This window comes from Lepidochelys kempii, chromosome 28 (genome assembly GCF_965140265.1).
Source record: "Lepidochelys kempii isolate rLepKem1 chromosome 28, rLepKem1.hap2, whole genome shotgun sequence".
Classification (NCBI taxonomy): domain Eukaryota; kingdom Metazoa; phylum Chordata; order Testudines; family Cheloniidae; genus Lepidochelys; species Lepidochelys kempii.
Window position 1 is genome coordinate 5154528 of NC_133283.1, and position 14563 is coordinate 5169090.

At 48.9% G+C, this 14563-nt stretch overlaps 1 protein-coding gene across 2 annotated transcripts in view; it reads right to left on the reverse strand.

The window, feature by feature from the left end:
* Positions 1-1867: 1867 nt before the first annotated feature.
* LOC140904230 (uncharacterized) overlaps positions 1868-14563 on the reverse strand; it is a 36992-nt gene continuing 24296 nt past the window's right edge. The window contains exons 7-8 of one of the 2 annotated variants that reach the window (XM_073326669.1): positions 5086-5199; positions 1868-4754 (exon numbers count right to left, since the gene is read on the reverse strand). In XM_073326669.1, the coding sequence (XP_073182770.1) occupies positions 3931-4754; positions 5086-5199 (938 nt within the window). In that variant the 3' untranslated portion in view covers positions 1868-3930. The remainder of the gene's footprint in view (positions 4755-5085; positions 5200-14563) is intronic. The other variant, XM_073326670.1, reaches the window with a different exon arrangement.

The following is a 14563-nucleotide window of genomic DNA, read 5'->3' on the forward strand; positions in this document are numbered from 1 at the left end:
CAGGCTCACATGATCATATTAGTAAATATTTCCACGGCTGCTGATAGTCCTATCTTGACTAATGATGGTATGTTCAAGGAATATGATTTTATACATTTTACGAATGAATTTAAATTGTATTTCACATGATTAGTTCTGTGATTTCATTTGCTCACCTAGTATTTCGCAAAGGTCCAGGTTGACTCTTGTAAGATGTGGGCACGGGTGCCCTGGCTTCCAGAAGAAACTAATGAAGAAAACCTATTGGAGAAGAGGAAAGCGTATCGGCTGCCCACCTGGGAAGGGGGCGGGCAGATGATGACAATAAAGGGGAAACGTGAAAGGATCTCGGTGCTCACTCCTCGGGATGTGGGGATGGGAATCGAGTATCGTTCAGCTATGTTTCTGCTTCAATAAACACGACCAGACTCCAGTCTCCGTGTGTTCCTGTGCGTGGCTTGATCCTGCCTGAAACGCAGAAGGGATTCCCCCACACTTTCTACCTTATCTCCCGAGAACAAGCAAATAACCCCTCCTTGGTCATAAGGATGACTTAGAAAGCGGCCCTTTAAATGTCACCTTACTTTAACTTTACACTGTTTTCTTTGTACTATGTTTAAAAGCTGCATTTGTAATTGAAATTTGTGCTTTGCATGTTGCTATCACGAACAAATGGTCACTCGAAGCAGGTACGTTTTCAGGAAGAGACCCAGTTGCAACAAGGTGTTATAAGAACAAGAAATGAAGTCATAAAGTGCATCTTTAAGCCTTCTTCTTTGCAAAGGAAAAACCTCAGCTTAACCCTGCACGCAGAACTTGAGAAATATCCTTATTGAAATTCATTTATTTCGTAAACCCACTGAAGTCGTCATTCGTTAAACTTGGAGAACGTGTATGGTGAGAAACGTTTTATACATCACGTGTCTTCTACATCACATTTCCAATGAAAGGTTTTGCTGTTTATCAAATGCTTAAGATGGAATAAACGTCTTTTGAAATGTATATTTGCAAGTATTTTGTATCTAAATGCAAACGTTCGTGCCTGATCTCATTGTTTATATAAAGAACAGGAGGACTTGTGGCAACTGAGAGACTAATAAATTTATTTGTCTCTGAGGTGCCACAGGTCCTCCTGTTCCTTTTGCGGATACAGACTGACACGGCGGCTCCTCTGAAACCCATGGTTTATATAAGTAGCTCCTGTGGGGAATGGAGCCGGCTGGGTCTTCTTGTCACCTCAGGGTGAGCTGCCCGCCCCACTCAGTGAGTCACTTTGTGCCCAGGCTGGGCAGCAGTTGTGGGGGTTGTTATGTGACTCCCATGGAGGTGTGAGGGGGGACGTTGCAGGAAAATAGGTTTGGGATCCTCTGACCAAAGCCAAGGTGTAAAGTCAACGAAAGAGTGAACACAACCAACTTTGAATCTCAGCACACCTGAAGGGGGGGAGGGAGGTTTCCCATCATTTCATGAACATCAGAAGGGTATAAAAGAATCCTGCTTGGATAGCAAGCACACCCCATCCAGCTCTGTAAGCAAGCTGCCACAGACCACTGAGCAAAACAGAGAAGACTCAAGAAGAATCTAACCCAATGTTAGCCGACGGCCAAGGATGTTTGGTGAGGTAGGTGCCAGCTATGCCCGTTTATACCATCCGTGACTTTAACCCAAGGTCCTAACCACCCGTGACTTTAACTGCTAGAGCTCAGAGCTCTTTCGCAGCGGGCGGCCAGGATTGACTGACAGGTGCCCCAAGAGTTTGCCCCATGGAGGCGGCACAACTCAACGCTAGGCTCTTAGTACTCTCACCTAATGGCCAGGCTTTAGAGCCAAAACGGCTGAGGTTCTTTAATAGTGTTGGCTGCTTTACAGTAAACCAGAGAAAACAAGTCAGGCTTATGCACAAATGGTTACCAACATTTATTAAGCTAGATTCTAATCATGTGGTTACAAAATTGCTAGTGCCGACTTATTTAAATGTAGAGATGTTACACACACACACAAGTTACAAAACTGAAGCCACAATCCCAAAGAAAGAAAACAAAGTATAGAGCTCTATTTCAAAATATGTGTACACTAAAGATAGGAGATCAGGTGTGGGTGCTTCTTACCCTCCTTGCATCTCTCGATTCCAGCGGTGCCAAGCCAGGATCGGTCACTCAATTCCGCGGAAAGACGAATAAGGGACAAGGCGTAGGGACCCTCTTAGCTGCAGAAGCCTTGGGAGGCTGTCACTTATCTGACCAGCAGATAGATAGTGAAAAGCACTCCAAAAATCATGGTGCTGTAGGTCCCCTACTTATACCTCTGTACTCCTTTATTCTCTTTCTCCTTTCTTATGCCAAATTGAGGCTGGTCTGTCTGGGTGACAGTTTACACTTGCAAGGGAAAGAAACAATAAGTTTCGACTACTGGACATTTCTTTTATCAGGGTAAATATTTTCCCACCTAGGATGTTGGGGTGCGCGCATCACGCTATTTAGTAGGGGCGAAGAGCCATGTCTGTCACAGGGCCTCTGCCTGCTGTGAGCTTAATCGTCGTATCTGTTCCCAGAGGCACATTGTAGCAGCACACCTGTGCTTTCACAGCTTCAAAGGCTGGGCTGGAATATATGTTAAGTGCCCTGTTCCGGCTTCCTCCTGTGTTTCCAGCAATGCTGGTCTGAGGGGGGGGGCTGTCTGTCTGGCTACACCCAAGGAAAACCTCCCCAAAACCTCAACGTGGATCGGCAAGAGAACGTTAACTGAGGGCTTGTCTACACTTGCAGTTGCTTTGCTGTAGCTATACCAAGAGGAGAGCGTCTCCCACGGGCGTAGGTACGCCACTTCCCTGAAAAGCGCTGTCTACACTGGGAGTTAGGTCAGTATAACTACATTGCTCAGGGGTGTGGATTTTCCACACCCCGGAGCAATGCACTTACACTGACATGAGTTTGTTGTGTAGACCAGGGCTGGGACAACGCCAGGGGTTTAGATTTGAACTCGTATTTTGATTTTATTGGAATTTGAAAGTGGTGTTGTCACTTAAAATACAAACAGTTTCTCAAGTGGCCAGACCATGACTTACTGGAGATGAGAAAAGGGCTAAACATTGATAAACAGAGAAATAGCGGGATTTAAAATTCTTGATATTCATAATTGGTCTGTTTGAAAACAGGTCCTTAAATGGCGTCTTCTAATGAACAGATCTGAATATTTTCTTCATTTTCATAGGGTTTAGCTACGATTTGTCACTTTGCCCAATTATAAACGGGCTGGTTATTCGTTAATAACCTACAGGGTACACCTGCCCTTAAAGCAAATTATTTTGCCCATTTATAAACATTCTTAGTTGTCTAAGGATATACCAGAGAACGGAATCCCCATAATTTTGAGAAACAATATACCTTGGTCTCAACGTACCTGGAGAAAAGTACCCCTGTAAAGCTGAGCCTACTCTAATAGGGTTAAAAACTCTCCACGGAGAGGCATACAAAAAAGATTGTAACAGAAATAACGTGGAAGCCAGTACCTTGAGTTGCAGTAAGATAAACAATTAGTCGAGCTCGCCTCCCCTCTCTCATTTCTCTAAGCCAAATGTTTGTTCGTAATTTTTAAAAGAAAATTACTTTGTTTCCAACAGTTGAAATCACCCCTTTCAGCCCCCCAGGAGAATGTAAGGAGGACAAACTCTGTGCAGCTCAGGCAGAAGCTGCTGCTGCTGGGCAGGGGCCAGACGGTGATGGGGAAAGAGCAAATCTCTCAGACTCACCCCAGTCAGCTTGCAGGTGGGGGGTGGGCTGGAGGAGAGACAGTATAAAAATGATGCCCGTGGACTTGAGGCCGAGATAGATTTGACCTCAGTGTGGCTAGTTGAGATCAGCTCTGTCGCCCGCACCGGGGGCGGATGGACATTCCTGGTAGGAGGGGGACACACTCCCATGACTAATGGGACAGAAGACTTGATAGAAAGGATCATGGGATTTGCCGGAGGGCAAGCTGTAAAAGCAAGCGACTCCCCTGCGAGACCACAGTGAGCGAATGGTGCAAACACCCTTTCAAGGCCACTCTGCGGGAGGCAAAACCTTTGTCCAGCCCTTTATATGGTTCGTTTCCCTTGGGGATCCGCTGGTGTTTAATGAGGGCTGAGCTCTGAGTGAAGCGTTTCCCGCACTCAGAGCACATATAGGGTCCCTCTCCCGTGTGAATTCTCTGATGTGCCACAAGGTTGGAGCGCTGTTTGAAGCTTCTCCCACAGTCGGCGCATTTATAAGGGTTCTCGCCGGTGTGCGTGCCCTGGCGTCGCATAAGGTGTGAGCTCACCGAGAAGCTTTTCCCGCACTCGGCACATTCATAGGGGGTCTCTCCTGGGTGGATCCTCTGGTGTGTAACAAGGGCTGAGCTCCGGTGGAAGCTTTTCCCACGCTCGGAGCGTTTGTAAGGTCTCTGCCCCGGGTGGAGTCTCTCGTGTATAAGAAGGTCTGAGCGGTAACTGAAGTTTTTCCCACACTCGGTGCATGGGTTTTTTCTCTTTGCCGTGGGGATTCGCTGCTGGGCTGTGATTGCTTTGAGGTTCTTGTGAGTTCGCTGACAATTAGTGGATTTATCCACTTTCTCCCGTGGCTGGTTTCCCTGTTGCTGCTCTGGCCTGTGCTGACTCTCACAAGCTTTTCCCTGCTCACAACGTCTGGACACATTCCCTGTGGATGTCCGCGATAATCCTCCATGTGCTTCCAGTTGCTCAGCGTCTTCCTCCTGAAGGTTCTGCTCCGCGTTCTCACCCACCATCGAATCACCTGCTGGGACAGCGAGAAAGAATCCAGCGATCAGTCATTCCCTGGGCCCAGCCAAAAGGGGAAAGGCTCGCGGGGCAACAAACCGAAGGAAGTGCTGTGGAGATTGAAAGAATTAGGAGCTGAATCCCTGACACTCCTCCCCTTAAGGGAGAGAGGCAGGGATCAATTCTGCCCTCACATCCCCTCGAACACTCAGGGGGAAGGGAGACCTGGGAGGGAGCTGCAGCCAGGCATCGGACTGGATAGGGAGGAAGCCATGAGCGATATCTGCCCCGAGGCTACGACACCTGCAGGAGACAATCCTGAGCTCAGAGAGTGGGTTTAATGAATTCACCCGTGCAGACGCCTCGCAGACTCTGTCTTTCCTTGGAGCCCTGGAGCTCCGGGACCCAGGGTTCTTCCCCTTTCCCCAGCTGGGAGATCACATCCGTTTTGGAAATTGGCAACCCTGTTCAAAGGGAAAGAAAACAAGTGAGACTGGGTGAATTCATGGGGCATTTGTAACCGGGAAAGTTCTACTGTTTTAACCCCGGGTTATTTCTAAACAGTAACATTCTGGGCCCAGCCCCCCAGGTAATCCAAGAGTATCTGTGCTCTGCTGAGAACACACACAGCCAGACACTCATCACAAAAGGGGGTTCCTAAAACTCAGAGACGGCATCTCTATGTCCCAGCCAGAGCGGGGAGTCACCCTGGGACTGCTTTATACTGACACAGAGAGGCCCCATGGCAATGAGAGACTCACCAGGAAGCTGGGACCAGTGAGGATGGGTTGGTGGGTTTGGCGCAGTAAGGAACAGGGGCTTTCACTGAATGCAGCAGCTGAGGGCATGGGAGGCCAAGAAAGCCCCTTTTGAGGAATTAGGGAACATAGTGAGTCAGATGCAGTGGAAGGGATTCGGAAGATCCCCAAGTGTGTGGAGGAGGCTGGGGAATCAGTCACGATAAACTGGAGACTCATCTGCTGGGGATGACAGAGGAGAAAGACCTGGGTGTATTAGTCACTCAGAGGATGGATTATAAGACACCAATGTGAAAGGCAAAGGTAATCCTCGGCTATATCGGGGGAGGAACTGGTAATGAGCAGCTGAAAGTCAAGTGCATAAAGAAGCTGAAAATGGCTGAGAACTGAAAAAATTGGACGGCAAGAGATGGCAAATCTCCGTGATGATTGAACCTGGAGATCAACAAGACGAGCTCTCGTTGACCCTGTTAGCTGCTGCTGTCACATCAGCCTGATTCAACAGGCGTTTTAGGCTTCAGAGCGGTGTTTGGGGCTATTGTGCCTGCCGGTTGCGTTGTGTGGGGGTGATCTGGGCGTAGGAGGGGCTGGGCTGGGAAATTGGGGTTGGTTTGGGAAGGAGGTGGACGGCCGGTGCTCGCTGGGGTGAGGGGCTACGCATGTTTGGAGTTATTATGGGTGTGCGGTGTGGATTGGTGTGAGTGGTGTGTGCTGCGGTGAGGGGCTCTCACATTTCGGCACATTGCGGAGGCCGGCTGTGTAACTCTCTCACTGTTCGCCACAGTGCCGATTGCAAGCCTGGATAAAAAGAGGAGAATTCTTCAACCCACTCATGGAGAACTTTGCTGTACGTACTTTGTGAACTACAGGAAACTGTGTGACAAAGCTCTGTCCTTGCCTCCGTGGGTCCCACGTTTCCTGGCGGGTTTTGCTAGCCTCAGAGGCTCACTGTGACCCTCCACGTAACCCTTCTTTCTCTAGAGACAAGGGTCACAGTCTACTGAGCCGTTTTCATCATAAGCCAGCGAGGGAGGTGAGGAGAAGTTATCCTTCCTTGCACAGTCTCTGTTGTCTCCCAGTCTCAGTGATTAATCAGGGGGCAAAGGTGGCAGGCGGGGAGCCCGGGCCCACCCTCTACTCCGGGCTCCAGCCCAGGGACCCTAATAGTATCAGCTATGGTAGCTGACCTTTTAGAAACATGACCTGTACAATTCCCTGGGCTACTTCTCCCACAGCAGCCCACACTTCCTCAAGCTCCACTTCACCCTTACCTCAGGGCCTCCTTCCTTGTGCCTGACATGGTGTGTACTACTCAGCCTCTCCAACAGCACGACTTCCTCCCACAGCTCCTGACATGCACACCCACCTGACTGACTGGGAGGCTTTTAACTAGTTTCATCCAGCCCCTGATTGGCTTTAGGTGTCCCAATCAACCTAGCCTTGTCCCTGCCTTCTGGAAAGTTCTTAATTGGCCCCAGGTGTCTTAATTGACCTGGAGCAGCTTCCACTTCACTTATCCTGGTAACAGGGATTTGTTTAGCCTGGAGCTAATATATCTATCTATCTCCCACTACTTTTCTATAGCCATCTGGCCTTGCCCCGTCACAGCTGACACAGCTTCCACGAGAAATGAGAGAATACTTGGTGTCAGTGGGATGTGATGGACTGGGCGTGGGGAATTGTACATGTCATGTTTCTGTCTGAGGGGGCAACGATCTTATACTCAGCAGGATGAACCCATGACAGACGTGTAGGAATGACGCTGGGTAACATCACAACTGTCAAGGCTGAATCCCCACTCTGGCACTCCGAGTGCGGAAGCTGGGGGCCCGCAAGGATTCTAAAAATTCATACGGGCCTCTCCAGGCTGGTATTAAACTCCCAGGGTTACAGCTTCTCTCTGACCTTGGCTTGGTAAACGCTGCCACCACCCAAATGCAAAAAAAACCCTTTGAACCCAGGAGGGAGCACTTGGGAATTCCTCCCTGTGGGGTACCCGCAAGCCCTTTCACCCCCCCACTCCGGGGAAGAGTGGAGAAAGAAAACAAACAAAGGAAACCAGCTGTTGCCACCAGCTAATTAAACGACATGGGCACAAACCTCGGAGGACACAAAAACCCAAATCCTGTTCTTAAAAAAGGTAAATTTTATTCAAAACAAAAAGGAAGAAAATACACCTGAAACTTAGGCTTTTGCTAGATTTTAAAAGAGCAATTCCAAAAAATCAAGCACCCAAAACAGCGTCCTTGGGGGTCCATCTTAAAGTTTACAAGCAAACAAAAGCATCTGGGGTTAGCACAGAGGAGTCCACAAGCCAAAATAAAGAAATAAACCTGATCGCATCTAGCTAAACATTCCTTATCCCAATGATTCCTTCTAGGTATGGAAGATCACTTTTCATACCTGCTTCAAACCTTACACAGCATCCCTGCTTACAGCATTGCTGCTCCATGTCCTTGCAGCCCAGAGAGAACAACCGACAAAGGGAAAGTTTCTTTCCCCGTTTTAAAAAGTTCTAGCCTTCCTCTTGGCTCTTTTGGTCAGGTGCCCGCTTTCTTTTCTTTATCTGGGGGACTTTGGAAGCCATTGCGTGACAGACCAACAACCACCAGCCTGCAAACAAGACCTGTCAAGTGTACAGTAATCCAGATATCTGCCCCAGGTGTAGAACTGATCAATGAAATTGTTTTTAATTGTTCACTTTATTAATAAAACTTCATAAGTAAAGTTTTATGAATGAAACAACATTCATTCATAAAACCAGGTACCCCGAGAACTGGCTAATTGAGTTTCACTTTCAATCCAATTGCTGCTTAAATCACTGAAACTTGCACTGTTTCACCATTGTAATGTCTGCTCCCTGTTTGTCATTCATTATATTTGTCTATATTGGAACGTCTGCTCCCTGTTTGCCATTCCTGACACGTGTCCATGTTGTAACTCAAACTCCATTTTAAAATGCTCACTTCATTTTTGCAAAACCCTGCTGTAATCTTATTAGTTTGCTGTGTGAATGAGGTACGTATGGGTGCTGGAATCAACCTCCAGCCCCAGCCGGCCCTGATGAAATAAAGTGTAAACACCAAGGGCTGAAGATGCAGACAACAGCCCTGACAAAGCAAGAAGAGCCCACCCTCAAAAGAAAAGGACAAAAGTACAATGGAAGGAAGATCAAAGCCAGGTCCCAGGCTGAAAGTCAGGTCTGCAATTGACGGGTGACCAGTCACACCGGCCCCAGAGGCAGCCGGACACAGCAAGACCTGTAGACTCTGGATTCAAACTAAAGCCTACAAAAAGGATGGATGAGATGGAAGACTTTGGCGGGTAACATTCTGCTGCCAACATGGAAGGGCATCGGTGCGCGCCCAACAGAGCCCCAGCCCTTCCTTGTGCCCGGCTTTCCTGGCCAGTGAGCCGCCACCAGCTACGAACCTAAGCCACGAACTCAAGCTCCATTCAGGACTGGGAACTATCTAGCAGCGGTAGAAGTTTTGGTGTGTGTATATAGGTATTAGATTTTAGTTATTGGTCTTAAATCAAATCGTGTTATTATAATAAACGTGACACCTTGTCTTGTCCCCTGAAACGATCCTGTCCAGTTTTGTCTGTGTAACACAGGAAATGCAGCAGATGACGGCGAAAAGGGTATACTTCACCAGCAGTTCAGCAAGTGCCGGCTTGTGTGCCCAGCCATGACATTAAGTTAATGATAGGGGACTTCAATGCACAAATGGGCAACAACTCTACCTGCTGGGAAGCAGTTACGAATGGCGCTTGAATCTCCCTGGCACAAACAGCCTGTAGACAGGAGACAGTCTTTTTCAGCACAAGAGGATTTGGACGCTCGCAGGGAGATCAGCCCACAGTGCGACTGTCAATCGGAGAGAACATGTGGGTATATCCCAGGGTTGGGCATTTGCTCAGGGGGGTGCCTGAGTCAGCAGATGGGGTCTCAGAGCATTATCCTTTAGCGGCTATGTTACAACTGAAACTCAAACAGATGATGAAGAGAGACAAAAGGCGAGTTGGAGCGATAGAGGAGTGCCGGGTCCAAGAAAGACGGGGGAGGTTCCAGATTGCATTCAGCAACTGGGCCGGTGTTTTACAGGAGCAGGCTGATCAAAAGTCTGTAAGGCAGATGGTTGAACGGAAAAAGGACAGTAGACAAGACGGCAGTGGGCCACCGAAGAGGCCAGAAGAAGGTGGAACGTGGGCATTGATTGACGAGGGGCCAAAAAGGAACCGTGCAAGAGGCAGACCTCAGAGGCGAACGTGAGGGAAAAGGGCAAAAGACGAAAGCTGAGAGGCACGCAAGACAGAAGTGCCTGGGTCCCGGTGAAAGCTGTGGAGGCAGAAGCAGTGGCAGAGAGGAGAGATTTCCAGCAGCTCTAATAAATAGTGGAAGACAGCTCAGGAAAAATCAGACCCCCAGAGGCGATGCCCATCAGCGACTCTCATGGACAGATAGTTAAAATGCACGAAGAACAAGTCAGATGATGAAAAGTGCAAGTCCATTCCAGATTAAACTGCCCGGAGCCAAAGATCATGCCCAGGTTTCAGAGAAAGGCCAGTGCTAAGTGGGCACTAGACGAGGGACCAGTAACACCCAAGAAGTGAAAGCAGGAACCACAGGGCTCCAACAGGAGAGAGCTCCCAGGGTGGACAGAATTCAAGAAGCGGTACTGAGTTCGAATTGAACAGCTAACCAAACTAACCAAATAAGGGTGAAGGAGAAAGTGCCCCGTGACTGGAAACGTGGCGTCATTGTGACGGTGCCGAAAAGGGGGATCTTAGCGCACAAACTAGAGCGGTGTCAGGCTGTTATTAATCCTGGCTACCGTCCTGCTGGACTGAATTAAGGAGGGCGGGAAAGAAGCATTGTGAGCAGAGGGGCTGGGGTCCAGCCAGCCAGACCATTTGGGAACAGATGTTCGTTCCTCAGCTGTTCATCGAAAAAGCTGCGGCAGCGTAGTCAACTTCAAGAAAGCGTTTGATGGGGTCCGCAGAGAGACCTTGAGGAACATAGACAAGCTGAGCTACGTAAGGAGGAGTTTATATGACGGATGTACAGCAGAACCTCAGAGCTACGAACACCTCCGGAAGGGAGGTTGTTTGTAACTCTGAAATGTTCGTAACTCTGAACTAAACGCTAGGGTGGTTCTTTCAAAAGTTTACAGCGGGACATTGACTTAATACAGCTTTGTAACTTGACGGTGGAGAAGAAAATTACTGCTTTTCCCCCTTACTTTTTCAGTAGTTTATGTTTAACACGGCACAGTACTGTATTTGCTTTTTTTCTTTTTTGCTCGCTGCTGCTGCCTGATTGTGGACTTCCGGTTCCAAACGAGGTGTGTGGTGACCGGCCAGTTCGTAACTCAGGCGTTCGTAACTCTGAGATGAGCAGTGGGATTGGATGCAGGCTTTGGTGCATGGCTCCATATTGTGAGAGGGGTGAGATGAGGGGTGTGTCTCATCACCAATCCTCTTTCCATTCGCTAGAGAGTGGCTGACGAAGCCGGCAGCAGAAGGCATTATGGACCGTGTCCGATGGGTTGGCGCAGACGAGTTACACAACTTTGACTTTAGAGACTAATAAAGCTCATGAAAGCTTATGCTCAAACAAATTGGTTAGTCTCTAAGGTGCCACAAGTCCTCCTTTTCTTTTTGCGGATACGGACTAACACGGCTGCTCCTCTGAAACTTTGACTTTGCTGAGGACGTTGCTTTACTAAGTTTGACATGGAACAAAATGGTCAACCAGGGCAATCAAAAATTAGATTGCAAGTAAATGCTGGGAAAACCAAGATGGTGAAGGACGGAATCTGGACAACAGGTGCAAAGGGGCAGGTGACTGGCAAAGAAACCTAACCAGTCGAAGAGCTTTGCTCTCGGGGGAGTGTGGGGACATCTGAAGGTGTCGGCACTGGAGGTATTCGTGCAAGCTGAGGAAAAGCAAACGCCGCTTTTGGAAGGATTCACAACATCTGGTCAAACAGAGGATCAGCGTCACAGAACCATAGGGCTAGAAGGGACCGCAAGGCTCATCTAGTCTAACCCCCTGCCAAGGCGCAGGATTTGTTGTGTCCAAGCCAGCCAAGACAGATGCTGTCCAGCCTCCTTCTGTAAACCTCCGGTGAAGGAGCTCCCGGGGCCTCCCGAGGAGTCTGTTCAGCTGTCCTGCTGTCCTCACCGTTATCTGCTGAGCTGTCGTTTGAACCCGTCGCCTCTTGTCCTGCCCTCGGTGGCAAGAGAGAACAACTTTTCTACATCTCTTTTACAGCAGCCTTTCAAGTATTTGAAGACCGCTATCACATCCACCCTTAATCTCCTCTTTTCCAACCTAAATGTACCGAACCCCTTCGGCCTTTGCCCATCGGGCTTGCATTCCACCCCTTTGATCACCTTTGTCACTCACCTCTGGATCCTTTCCACTTCCCCCACATCCTTTCTATACATGGGTGACCGAAGCTGGACACGGTGCTCCGGCTGAGACCGAACCCGCGCTGAGTAGAGCAGTACTATCATCTCCAGTGATCCACCACAACTCCCGGATCCTTCTCAGAGCCCTCAGCGCCCCCCCGGCCCACTGTCCCATCTCCAGCCAGGGCCAGCGAAAGGAGATAAAAAGACCACCCGGAATACACTGGGGGGAAAAAATCCCTTCCTGACCCCTGCACGGGGCCATCTGAAACCCTGAAGCATGAGATTCTTAGTAACTAACATAAGACATAAACCAGAAGTGAGCCCCAGGGCTTCCGAGCTCTGTCCCCCACAATCTCAAGCAGCCCTGTTAGACAATCACACGCAGACATTAGTCTGGCTCTTAACACTAAGTTGTTTGGCCCCCCACCTCCCACTCCTACTGGGAGCCAAGAAGGTGGGGCAGGTAGCTGGGACAGGTGCACTGCAGGGAAGATGGGATACATATAAGCAAATATTGAACTAGATACTTGAGGGAGGAAAGAGAAAGTGAAGAAGACTGAGGAAGAACTGGCAGAAGTCAGCGACAGAGGGAATTGAATAAGAACATTAGAACGGCCATACAGCGTCAGACCCATGGTCTATCTAGTCCAGTGTCCTGTCTGCCGACTGTGTCCAGAGCCAGGTGCTTCAGAGGGAATGAACAAAACAGGGAATTCCTAGTGATCCATCCCCTGCTATCCAGTCCCAGCTTCTGGAAATTGGAGGTTTAGGGACACCCAGAGCATGGGGTTGTATCCCTGACCATCTTGGCTAATAGCCATTGATAAACGTATGCTCCACTAGTTTATCTAATTCTTCTTTGAACCCAGTTATATTTTTGGCCTTCACAACAGCCCCTGGCAAGGAGTTCCACAGGTTGACAGGGTGTTGGGGGAAGAAATACTTCCTTTGGTTTGTTTTAAACCTGCTGCCTATTCATTTCATTTGGTGACCCCTAGTTCTTGTGTTATGAGAAGGAGTAAATAACACTTCCTGATTTACTTTCTCCACACCAGTCCTCTTCAGTCTCTCTCTCGCTCCTGTTTCCTTCCGCCCTCAAGATGCAAAACTTGGTCACCACCCCATTCTTGGAGGCTCTTTCTCCCCATCACAAAACCAGCTCTGGCAGGGCCAGAAAGGCTGGATGCCAGTCAGGAAAATAAGTTTTATCCGCAACAAGTTATTGGACCCCATACAGGGTCAGTGGGAGAAATTTAAGGGCCTGGGTGAAGCCGGTCAGATTCGCTGATGGAATCATCCCTTTTGGCCTTAATCTTAATGATGACCGCAGCTCTGGGTGTTCTCCCAGATACACGAGGAGCAGAGATGGGGGAGGAGGAAGGGCTCACTGTGCAGTCAATTTCCTGCCTGTCCTCAGCGCTTTCCCTGAGGTCTCTCTCAATCACCTGGACTCTCTGATCAGGAGTTCCTGTCAGCAGCGTCTGGGGCTAGTCCTAGCTGGCGACCGTCCCCACCTTGGCAGGGCTTAGAGGGAGCTTTAATGAAGGTCAGCACAGATCTGGCTGTTTCTCTGCAGGCAGCGTCAGGAATAAATCAATGGGAACATGGGGCTTCCGTCTGATAAAAGATTGATACAAGCAAGCGTGCTCTTCTCTAAAACTACTATTTATTAGATATTAAACGCACACACACATGCACGCAGTAGGTTTAGGACAACCCAGATAAAGTTAACCACAGTCTGAGATGGTTTTGAGTGATCACCAGCCGGGCTTCCAGGGGCCCTCTTTCCATCCAGCTGATGCGGGGTTTAGATGCCAGCTCCTTGCCCTAAGAAAAGCTCCCTCGGACTTCTCCAAGGCGCTTACTTTCACCTAATCTTTTATGGCAAACTCTAACAAAGCACATAACCTATAGACTCCTCTACTGGGTCACCAATTCTCCTAATTTCAACCAACTGCTCGTTATCTCAAAACACTTCTAGTATTTCTAGCCATAACAACAATACGTCAGGGGCACTTCAAACCCAGGTCGCTGTGTTCACTTCCATAACTTTCTGTCCCATCCTCCCATTCTGGTTAACAGACTGCAAGCCTGCCGCTGTCTGACCTTGTCTCACGAAGGCCTAAGATCATTCCTACCTAGGTGGTATTAGGGTTTCAGCCACAAAATCGCTGACGGCCGGGCTGTCACGTCCAGGGTATACGCAGGGCTGTCAAATTCCAGGGTAACAATCCTAGCGGATAATGATCGGGCCTTTACCACCTGGCACAACGGAGCTCTCTACAAGAAGGGTAAAGCTCATAAGAACGGCCAGATTGGGTCTTCTGACAGCAGCCGGTGCCAGGTGCTTCAGAGGGAATGAACAGAACAGGGCGATCATCGAGTGACCCATCCCTTGTCATCCAGTCCCAGCTTCTGGCAGCCAGAGGTTTAGGGACCTCTGGAGCAGGGGGTTGTATCGCTGACCATCTTGGTTAATAGCCATTGATGGACTCCTCCTCCATGAAATTATCTTTTTTTTTTTTTTAACCCAGCTCATCTGTGCGGGAGACAGAGCTTTCTCTGAGACTCTGGAATGGACTCTCCTAGGAACTAAGGACCATCTCACACCTCACCACCTTCCACTCTGAAGGCAAGGTGCATTTAT